This window comes from Bombyx mori, chromosome 15, assembly GCF_030269925.1.
Source record: "Bombyx mori chromosome 15, ASM3026992v2".
Lineage (NCBI taxonomy): Eukaryota > Metazoa > Arthropoda > Insecta > Lepidoptera > Bombycidae > Bombyx > Bombyx mori.
Window position 1 is genome coordinate 16,259,209 of NC_085121.1, and position 12,229 is coordinate 16,271,437.

At 40.3% G+C, this 12,229-nt stretch overlaps 1 protein-coding gene across 1 annotated transcript; it reads right to left on the reverse strand.

Annotated features, from left to right (window-relative positions):
- Positions 1-2,725: 2,725 nt before the first annotated feature.
- On the reverse strand, positions 2,726-6,319 carry LOC119629568 (uncharacterized). Its single transcript, XM_038015720.1, has 3 exons — positions 4,250-6,319; positions 3,590-3,742; positions 2,726-2,944 (listed from the first exon to the last, which is right to left on the reverse strand). Exons 1-3 carry the CDS (start codon positions 6,317-6,319, stop codon positions 2,726-2,728), a joined length of 2,442 nt encoding a protein of 813 aa, XP_037871648.1.
- Between the last annotated feature and the right edge of the window lie 5,910 nt (positions 6,320-12,229).

Below are 12,229 nucleotides of genomic sequence, written 5' to 3' on the forward strand. Positions count from 1 at the left end.
ATTCAACTAAAAAATGAATTAATGAATGAAAAAAAAAATCGTAAAAAAAGCGTGGTGTGCTTTTGAAGATATTATTGAAATAATAACTCTTCTACTCATATCTATCAGAAAAATATTTATAACTAATAACACCATGCACCCCACGCTTTTTTTACAATAAAATATATATTTTTTTACACTATTTTCAATTTAAATTTATTAAAATTTATTTTCTATTTTTTAGTTGAATTTTATATAAAGCGTGTTTTTTAGTTTTTTTAAACTATTATTTATTTTTACAAATTAAGTACAATTAAATAAAATAAAATAAAATAAAATTAAATTAAATTAAATAAAATTAAATTAAATTAAAAAAAAAAAAAATTAAAATTAAATTAAATTTTTATATAATTCAAAAAACAATACTCATAATTAAATAATAAGTGTTGACAAAACAAAAACAAAAAACATTGCGAAAATTGAACATGAAAGGAGACTGGCATAGCAATTACGATTAAGAATAAGAATTATTTAAAAACGACTAATTAAAGTCTAGTTTATTTTATCATTGGCTAAAACTGAATAAACTTGTGTAATGCGTATGTAAGCAACACTAGTTTTCATCCGCGGCTCCGCTCACATGATTCGTTGATAAAAAGTATTATTATACATTCTCTAATATACTGATATTCACAGTATAGGCGTCGTTGCGCCCGCGCCGGCCGGAACAGAATTGCAAACAAAATCACGGCGCTTGCATGACGCATGCTAACTCCGCCCCCTCACCCCTGTTATTCCCGCGTTTCCCTCGGAACGGTGTCATTTTGTGTGACGTAATTAAACCACAAATTGCAATTGATAAAAACTTTTTTTATATACAGAAGCCAAATTATCGGTGCAATATACGTAAACAAAATATCCAATATACGCAACCGCTATACGCCGCAGAGGAGCGACCTCCAAAAATCGCGTGCCAAACAGCGGAACTAAGAAATACGCTGAGAATCAATCCGGTGACAAAATAACGTCCATGCCAATATTTAACCCAAGCGGATCCGTATCCGCTTGGGTAAAATATACGGATCTTTCGGCTCCCTCTGACTGAATTTGAGAAATGGTAAATCTTGCGTCCGTATACAGGACGCAATAAGTCAGTCGGATGCAATATCATCGGTAAAAACCGCCATATAGGACGTAACATCCGGAACTCCCGGATGGAAATATATATAAGTGGGAAGATCGATACTTTTTGGTTAATTAACACTGGCACACTAGTTTTATTTTAAAAGAAGAAAATATAAATGACAGATATAAAATTGACATGACGATGTTACGAGTAGTATTTTTTGAAAGAATAAAAGATTTTGTTGTTAAACTAAATATCCACTAAATTTCGCCATACCATCCCACATCTTTTTGGGGGCTCGTCCGGGATGGATACCGTTCAGGATGTTGTTGGGTGATAAATCACAGTGGATTGATGAATTTCTACAGAGATAAGTTGACCGCTACCATCGCATTTTTCTTGTGCATCGAAGACTTCGAGACGTGTAAAAGTAACGATTTTATGATGAAGTATTATTGATGAAGTTTTGTGTAATGTTATTTTATGCAGACTTATTATGAAGATTACATAAGATTATTTACTGAAGATTAGTTAAGAAGAAGACTGATTTTGAAAATTGTTATTAACGACTACTACGACTATTTACGAGTTCAACGAGACGATTATCTTTTTTTTGCATAAAAAATCCTAAAGTAAAAAATGCCTCCTAAGAAGAATAATGATATTGACGAAAGAGAAGACGTCGAGGTGCATATCTCGTTTCGTGATTTGGAGCAGTCCATGACACCTTTCACCGGAGATGATACTTACCCGATTTTGGAGTTTTTTGATGAATTTGAAGATGTTGCTGATTTGATGAAGTGGACTAAAGTGGAAAGATTGATCTATGCAAAGAAACTTTTGGGTGGAACAGCAAAGCTATTTTTAAGATCTATTGGTAGAGTTAAAGACTATCCTACTTTGAAGGAAGCCCTTATTGAAGAATTTGGCCCTAAGTTTAATAGTGCTAAGATTCACAAGAACCTTATTTCACGAAAGATAAAAAATGGTGAAACTGATTAGGATATGGCCTAGGTCTGTCGACTTACCGTGAATCGTCCCGCAACCACGTCCGAAGTTCCTGGTCGAGGATGAGTATTGCCGACAGAATCAGTTCATCTATCCTTCACATGTAGTCATAGGTCACTGTCACTATTTTCCAGTTTTTTTATATGAAAGGGGGAACTTTATTTAAATATAATGCGCGTGCCGATGCGGCTACAGCGGCTTCGCGCGAAAAACTCTGTTTTTGTTTTTTGCCGCACTAACAGGCAGGCAAGTGGTGGCGCTAGTGTCGCGCCGAAGAACCATTTCCCACGGAAATGGTGCATTCCGATACACACAACATGTCGCAGACCCAGTACAAGAAAAAATAAGAAATGAATAATACATATAAACCAAATTGTGTCGCGTTACGTACTCAAAGAATAAAAAAAAAAATTATTCACAATAAAAAATAATAATAATAATATAAATATGTATTTTAGAACAAACTGTTACGGGACGGAACATGCCGCTCACCTTAAAAGCACGTAGTTGCTTTTAATATTCAAAAGTTAAAACTAATATCGAAAGAACGTAAAGCTTAAAAAACTTACTCGAAACTAATAAATTCAAAAAACTAATAATTAATGACTTGAACTACTCCAAGGGAAGAGGACATATTTTAACCACGGGTCGTTTATAAAGGGAATTTCCCATTTTAATGGTTACAACTCGTGTGATATTGTCCGAGCCGGGATGAAGTTCGTGGATGCGCGCCAACCTCCATTGCAACGGCGGCAAGCGGTCGTCGCATACCACCACAACAGTGCCTTCACGAAGGGCGACGCCCTTGTCCTGAAGCCACTTGTTACTTTGCTGAAGTTCGTGGAGATATTCTTTGCTCCATCTCTTCCAAAAGTGCTGGATGGATTGTTGAATCCAGCGCCAGCGAGTGAGACGATTCGGTGACTCATCTATCAATGATACGTCAGGCAGAGCTGTCATGGGCTCTCCGATTAAAAAATGGGAAGGTGTTAATGAAAGGGGATCCGAAGCATCTGAACTTAAAACGCAAAGTGGACGCGAATTTAAGATCGCTTCGACCTGACACAAGAACGTATGCATCTCGTCGTACGTTTGGATGCGATTACCTACAACGCGATGAAGATGGTGTTTAAAACTACGAACACCAGACTCATGTAGTCCTCCGAAATGGCTCGCGTATGGAGGTTGAAAGTGCCACGTAATTCCCTGTTGAAGGGTTTGTTGGTTAAGTGCGCTTTGCACAGATTCCCTTCGTAAAAACTCGTAAAGGTCTTGAAGATAGTGGTCACACCCGACAAAGTTCTTTCCACAGTCTGAATAAATATCGGTGCATAAACCACGACGGGACGTGAAACGTCGCAGGGCTGCTATAAAGGCTTCTGTGGAAAGCTCTGAAACTAATTCGAGGTGTATCGCTTTAATGCTCATACACACGAAAACCGACACGTAACATTTTATAATTTTTGCATTACGCACCTTATTGGCGCGCACGTAAAATGGACCAGCAAAATCTACCGCGGTCTTTAGAAACGGTCGCGCGGGGCGAACACGAACTGCTGGGAGTGGTCCCATGCGCGGTTGATTGTGCGTCGGGCGCGCGCGGAAGCACTGCACGCAGCGATGTATGCGCTGCCGCACGATGTTACGGCTTGACAAAATCCAATAGCGTTGTAAAAGCGCGTAGCGAACGGACTGCGGTCCGGCATGTAAATTACATAAGTGTGCATCGTCAATAATAAGATTAGTTAAAGGGTGTTTTTTAGGTAGAATTAATTGATGTTTGGCTTCAAATTGTAAAAGCGATTTATGGATTCGACCACCAACTTTAAGTAACTCGTCCGTATCATCCAAGTATGGCGTTAAACGACGCAAATTCGTTGATGGTAATTTACCCACTCGGATATTGATTATGTCTTCGCTAAACACGGATTGCTGCGTAATTCGAATGAGCCGAATTAATGCGAAATTATATTCTGTCACGGTAATGTACCTTGAAAACGATTGTTGTGTTTTTTTACATTTGTTGAAAAACCGAAAGATGAGTGCGGTGACACGAACAAGTTTTCCAAGCGACGAAAATCGCGTAATAAAATCAACATCCTGTATAGGCGGCGCCGTTGACGCGCTGGAACACACCGATACGTTGCGTTTTTCTTCGCACGTGTCTCTTACGGGATTTTGAATCGGCCAGGAGTTCTGACCCAGATGTAGCCACGAGGGTCCGTGGTACCATAAGTCATGCTGTACGAGCGCGGCGGGCAAAAGGCCACGAGACGCAGCGTCGGCGGGATTGTCGGCCGACGGGACGTGGCGCCAGCGGTCCGCGGGTATGCGGCGCAAAATCTCACTGACACGGTTCGAAACGAAGGTTTTCCATTCGTGCGGAGATGAGTGTAGCCATGCTAGCACGATGGATGCGTCGGACCAAGCGTAGACCTGGTCGAAGCGAACACGACCACTGTAAGTGAGCATTACTTTTTCAATTAATTTAGATAAGAGGACTGCCGCCATTAGTTCGAGGCGAGGAATAGTGAGACGCACACTCAACGGTGCGACGCGAGTTTTGGCTATAATCAGGTGAGTTTGAATGAAATCTTCTTGATCTTTGTAACGAATATATACACATGCTCCGAAACCCTTCTCGGAAGCGTCAGCAAAACCGTGAATTTGTATCGGTTCGGGATTGGTATTGTTAAATATATAACGCGGAAATGAGACTTGTGAGATGAGTGGGAGCTCGTCAACGAAAGAAGACCACGAATTTACTATGTCAACAGGCGGCGTCTCATCCCAATCGACTTTGGCTATCCATAAGAGTTGAATCAAATGTTTGGCAAACAATGTGACCGGTGATAATAGCCCGAGGGGGTCGTATATTTTTGCTATTTCTGAAAGAATGACACGCTTTGTACACTTAATCGATGAAACTTGGACTTTAAAATTGAATGAATCAGATTTAGGGTTCCACTGTAAGCCCAGAACCTTAACCTTTTTGTCGATCTCCATTTCAGCGAAGAGAACGTTCTCCGGCCGCTCACCATGAGACTCTGATGGCAGCACCGCAGCGAGTAACGCTGGCGAGTTGCTGTGCCATTTGCGCAATTCAAACCCAGCCGCCCCACAAATACCTATCAGCTCTTGTTGTAGCGCGAGTGCGCTGACTTCAGAGTCCTCGCCAGATACGACGTCGTCGACGAAAACATCGTTAAGTAAAACGGGCGACGCGAGTTTGAACCGCTCGGCCTCATCTTGAGCGAGTTGTTTTATTGTACGCAGAGCGAGGTAAGGTGACGATTTCACACCGAATGTGACTGTACGCAAACGGTAGTCACGAATAGTTTGCTCTGGTGATGTGCGCCACACAATACGCTGAAAATCTTTGTCACTTTCACGAACAAGTATATTACGATACATTTGTTTTATGTCGGCAGTAAGCGCGATTGAATGGACACGAAATTTAAGAAGGACGTCCACTATGTCCATGTGAAGCTTAGGACCCGTTAGTAAAACGTCATTGAGCGAATACCCACTAGTTGAGCGACAACCGGCGTCGTACACCACACGTGTAGGCGTCGACTCACTCGATTCTTTGACCACGCAGTGGTGCGGAATGTAATAACTTTCACTAACTGAAGGTTGATCATCGACGAGCTCCATGTGGTTGAGGTCTACGTATTCCTGGAGACAAGCGTGGTAATCAGCCTTCAACTTGAGGTTGCGTTCTAACCGATATTCTAGTTTATGAAACCGAGCTAGCGCAATGGACCGCGACTCGCCGAGAGACGGTGCGTCAGGCTTAAACGGGAGGGCGACCACGTATCGCCCGTCCGCATTACGAGTGTGCGTCTTTTGAAAAAAGGATTCGCACAACTCCTCATCTGGAGTGTAACTCCGTTTCTCTGGTATTGATTCCAGCTCCCAAAATCTCTGAAGGTTGTCGTTGTCAAACGAGCTAAAACACACTTGAAATGAAGTTGGAACAGAAGAATCTAAATCTAATTTGCCTAAAAGTAAATAACCGAACACACTATTCATAGCGATCGGCGTGCCCGGCGGGCCTACGATAGTGTTGCCTAGTAACACGTGGGACAGTATATCCGCTCCTAGTAACATTTCAACAGGCTGGGGCGTATGAAAGTCCGGATCAGCTAACTTCAGATTTTTCAAATGTGACCACCCGGTATACGGTAAAGGTACACTTGGCATTTTTGGAATTAATTCGGGCAAAATTAACGCATTTACCGGAATGACAGGTTGTTGTTGACCTTTAGGCGCAATGGAACACGAAACTAAACCTTTTGGATGCACGGGTCCGGTGTCACCAATACCGAACACCGGCACGTTGCTATGCCGGCGTGCTAGACCTAAGCGCTGCACACAAGCTTCGGTAATAAACGATGCCTGGCTCCCCGTGTCTACCATGCATCTAACAGTGGAAATCGTCATATTATTACCTATGACAATATCCACTAGTGCTGTCGATAACAACACTGTTCCAGTGCGAGCGAGAGGTAAGTTAGATGCGCAATTTCCGTGTACCGCGATCGGAGTCGGCTTCTCCTGCATAGGAGTGAGCGGAACAACAATAGGTTGCTTGATTTCGCTTGCAACCGCTAGCGCTTGAGCCGGTTGATTCGTAAAATGTAATAAACTATGATGTCGTTTATGACACGTTCTACACACAAAATTAGAAATGCAATTTTTTACGTCGTGACCGACATTCAAACAATTATAACAAACACTTTTGTTTTGTACAAGGGAATACCTATCCTGCGGGGAAAGATTTAAAAACTCTGCACATTTTGTCAAAATGTGTGAACCGTTACACTTCAAGCAAGTTCGAACCTTATTACCGTCGACCGTAGGTCGAGTTTGGTCTAATGACACGTTGGCGGCAAACGATCGCTTTACCGGCGCAAAACTGTTCGGACTTACATTGTAGCTACGCGGCTGTAATGGCAGCGGATTACCTACCCGCGATATCTGTTTGTTAGCGTGCTGTGCGGAGGTACTTGAGGAGCTAGGAGATACCATTTCTTCCGCGGCGATTTCATGTTGTAAATATGAAACCAATGTGTCTACTTCTGGAATATCGGATGGCTTGGCCAATGAACGTTCGAATCCCTTTCTCATACTACTCGGAATTTTACGTAGTAAAATTTGTAGGAGAACGAAACTCCACTCATGAGTCGGAAAGTCCATGACCTCTAACGCCTTCATGTTTTCCTGATAGACATTTAACAATTTTCGTACACTATACGGAGATCTATCTGAACACGATTCTATGTCTAAAATTCGATCTAGATGTTTCGACGCAATTACCCTTTTATTTTCGTAGCGGGTTAACAATATTTCTAACGCGATCGGGTAGTTATCTTCCGTGATAGGTATGGATTTGATCAGGTTATACGGTTCGTTTTTAACTGCAAGTAGAAGATATCTAAGTTTCTCTGCTTTAGAGTAGGCATTGTTGCTATGCACTAACGATTTGAATAAATCATAAAATGATGGCCAATCCGTAGGATCGCCTTTGAATTCAGGTAAAGGTAAAGTAGGTAAATTTCTTTTATCGTTACTTATCGCATCAAATGAACAATTACTTGACCGATTGAAACGGCGCTGACGCTCATCCATCGACTTTAACGAGTTTAAGTGACCGACAATTTCGTAGTATAAGTCATTAAAATCATTACGAATCTTTATGTTATCATCTTTGCTAAATGATTTGGATCTGATGAGAAACTTTTCAATTTTAGTCTGAACCTTTGTAAACTTTCTTTGGTGAGCCGCTAGGTCTATAGTACGCGAGCGAAATTGTTGTTCGTTCGTCTTCGCGAGTAGAATGATACGTTTGAGTTCATCAAGAATTAAATCCCTTTCGAAAATATCTTGTTCACATGGCGATAATTCTTCACCTTCCGACATTTTGCGAAACAAAAGATGGCGGGGGACGCTAAGAATCGAACGCGTGATTTTACAATTTGAAAATGAGTACGTAAATACTGCTAAATAACACGACACAAACTGGAAAATATGTATCCGGCTCGAAGGACCAAATTTATGATTAGGATATGGCCTAGGTCTGTCGACTTACCGTGAATCGTCCCGCAACCACGTCCGAAGTTCCTGGTCGAGGATGAGTATTGCCGACAGAATCAGTTCATCTATCCTTCACATGTAGTCATAGGTCACTGTCACTATTTTCCAGTTTTTTTATATGAAAGGGGGAACTTTATTTAAATATAATGCGCGTGCCGATGCGGCTACAGCGGCTTCGCGCGAAAAACTCTGTTTTTGTTTTTTGCCGCACTAACAGGCAGGCAAGTGGTGGCGCTAGTGTCGCGCCGAAGAACCATTTCCCACGGAAATGGTGCATTCCGATACACACAACATGTCGCAGACCCAGTACAAGAAAAAATAAGAAATGAATAATACATATAAACCAAATTGTGTCGCGTTACGTACTCAAAGAATAAAAAAAAAAATTATTCACAATAAAAAATAATAATAATAATATAAATATGTATTTTAGAACAAACTGTTACGGGACGGAACAGAAACGTTACAACAATATTTTTTAGTTATGAAAGAAATAGCACTGCATGGAAGAGTAGATGATGCTGCTTTAATGGAATACGTTATAGATGGTATCAATGATCCCGAATCTAACAAAGCAATTTTATATGGAGCTACAGATTTGAACGATTTTCGAAAGAAGCTAGACATTTACAGTGATTTTCGAAAGAAGCTGGACGTTTACAGTGATATTCGGAAGAAAATGAGTACACTATCATATCACCAGGCAGTTCCGCAAGTAAATGCAGATGCAGGGACATCGCCATCAAGAAAACCGCACTTTAAAAGATGTTACAACTGTGGTGATTTAGACCATCAATCCCCCGGCTGTACAAAGGGCATTAAATGCTTTAAGTGTAATGAATTCGGCCACAAGGGCAACGAATGTAAGAGTGATGCTAAAAAGTCTTTAATTATTCAGAAGAAAAACGAAGAAGAAAAAATCCCTTACAAGAAAGTGTTATTGAATGGAACAGAGATGGTGGCTTTGATCGATACAGGTAGTGACGCGAATCTTATTATACAATCAGAATTTGAAAAAATTGAAAATAGTATCCAACATTATGACAAGAATTCAGAAGTTCGTCTTACGGGTATTGCTAACAAAGAAGTACTTGTCAAAGGTGTTTTTACTACTCAGCTACAGATTGATGATGCTGTTACGGATATCAAATTTTACATTGTGGAAGATGATATAATACCTGTAAAGCTGATCATTGGCAACCCCATACTGCGTGAATTCGAAGTTAAGTTTACAAGAAATGGTATTGTAATGGAGAAGATTCCACTTTGTGCTATTGTTGTTGAGAAGGACGAGGTCAAAGAAGATTACAAGAAGTTAGAGAAAGAAGATTATAAGAAGTTAGAGAAAGAAGACTGCAAGAAGTTGGTTAAAGTACCTTACCAGAATCATTTGACACAAAATAAAATACTGTACAAAGAGAAGAATGGAAGTAGTTTTATCGCTGTACCAAAGAAGATGGATAAAGAAATTAGAAGACAGAATTATAGGAGAGGACGACTAAAAGTTGAAGATTGGGAATGGAGGAGGTCCGATACATACGACTAGTCTAATTTTATTAAACTATGGACTGATTCGTCTGAGGCAGACGAATAGGTAGGAATGGCCGAGTGGGAAGATCGATACTTTTTGGTTAATTAACACTGGCACACTAGTTTTATTTTAAAAGAAGAAAATATAAATGACAGATATAAAATTGACATGACGATGTTACGAGTACTATTTTTTGAAAGAATAAAAGATTTTGTTGTTAAACTAAATATCCACTAAATTTCGCCATACCATCCCACATATATATACCTAGTCAGGTCATAAATTCTGTCACATGTTTAATGTAAAATAATTGAAACAAGTTTATTCATTATGTAACCATTCATATACCAAAATGAACTTAACAAAACATAGATTCTTATGACACTAAAGTTTATTCAAAATGACCTCCGTGATTTTGAATACAGGCCTTCAATCTGCGCGGCCAGTCGTCTATCGCAGCACGAACGAGGTCTATGTCAATATCGGCGGCTGCCTTAATCAAGGATGTCTTGAGTGACTCCAAATTGGGATGAGGCTTTGAGCAAGCCTTTTCCTCCAAGTGTTGCCATATCTTGTAATCTAACGGATTCAAATCTGGACTGGAGGAGGGCCAGTCTTCGTGCCGGATGAAGTCGATTTCACGCGCCGCCAGCCAGTCTTGTGTGCTCTTCGCTCTATGAGCTGGCGCCGAATCTTGTTGGAATACCCAGTGCCTGTTATTGAACATGGTATGAGAAACAGGTTCCACAAGGTTCGTCAGGACTGTATTTTGATACACAACTGCATTCGTTTTTACACCTTTCTCACAAAAATGTACCTCTGTTAAGCCCCAATAAGAAACTCCCAACCATACCATGAGCGAGGACGGAAAATGACCTCGTTGGACACGCGGAATACGGTTGCTCGCTTCTTCACTACTGTGTGCGTACACCTTATCATTTTGTTTGTTGTAGCTCTCTTCTACGGTAAAAATTTTTTCATCCGAAAAAAGAATTTCCCTATATTTTTTTCCCGCGTACCGCTTCAACAAAGCGCGGCATCTCTTCAGTCTCAGGTCCATTAGACGAGCATTCAAACGATGTCCTGTTTTTCTTCGATATGCCCGAAGCCCTAAGTCTTCATTTAACACCCTTTTCACCGTGGTTCTGCTTAACCCCATCTGAAGGGCCAACAGTTTCTGCTTACGTTTGGGATTTCTTTGAATTCGCGCCTTCACAGCTTTTATCACTGCTGGAGTCCTAACAGACCGAGGGCGACCAGTTCTTGACCTGTCATCTACAATAGAGTCTTCATTGTATCGTTTGATGGTACGATAAACGAATCTTTTGGTTATATTCAAATTTTTCAGTATGTTAAAAATTCGAATTGGCGCGTAACCGCAACGATGCAACGCAATAACTGCAACACGGTCTTCTTTAAGCGTCCACTCCATATTTAAAAATGAGTAAAATTCTAAAAGTATACATTTTTATTTTCATGAACAATTCGAAATTCTAATTCAATAAACTTTTTTGTGGCCAGCATTCTAAAAGAAAAGTTTTTACTGTGTGACAATACTTATGACCTGACTATATATATAATAATAATTATTGAAAAATAAAATAAATTAGTTTGGAGATGATTCTTCCAGTTTTTTGTGGATGTATTCGCGAACTTTGAGTTTAAAAGTAAAGCGATTGCTGATCATCCTGATTTCTTTGGGAAGCAAATTCCATAATATTATGCACTGTACAAAGAAGGAAGAATGTAAAAAATCTGAGCGATGGATAGGACATTGAAAGAGACGATTATGTGAAGAACGTAGAATTTTCTCATGGCTTGCGTTCAAGTATCTAAAATGCGATTTTAAGTAAGAGGGTGAGGAGGCAGAGCCCAAAAGAGAAAACAAGGTAGTAAGCGCTCTCTCCTCTCTACGCTGACGGATCGGTAACCATTTCAGACGAGTTCGATGCACGGACACATGGTCATATTTTCTAAGATTGAAAACGAATCGAATGCAATTATTGAGAAAGCGGTCTAGTTTGTTGAGGAGATCTGCATTCAGGTCATAGTAGCACACATCACCGTAGTCTACCATAGGGAAAATTAAAGTCTGCACAAGCATGGCCTTTACATTCGATGGTAGCATATTTTTAGCCGATAGAGAGATCGCAAGGTCCTGATGACTTTTTGACTAATGGATGTTATTTGCGCTCTCCAACCAAGTGTAGTGTCAATGTGTAGTCCAAGATTTTTCACGTTTCGGCTAAAGGGGATGATTATGTCATTGAAAACAACAGGCGGCAACTTAAAATTACTGATCTTACTCATATTTCGATGGCTACCAACAATTATCGCCTGGCATTTGGTAGGATTCACCGCCAGACCAAACCTATCGGACCAATTTTTGATTGATTTTAAATCATTGTTTAGTTTGGTAATAGCGTCCGATATGTGATCAACATCAGTTTGTGCGTACAGTTGTAGATCATCGGCGTAAAGATGAA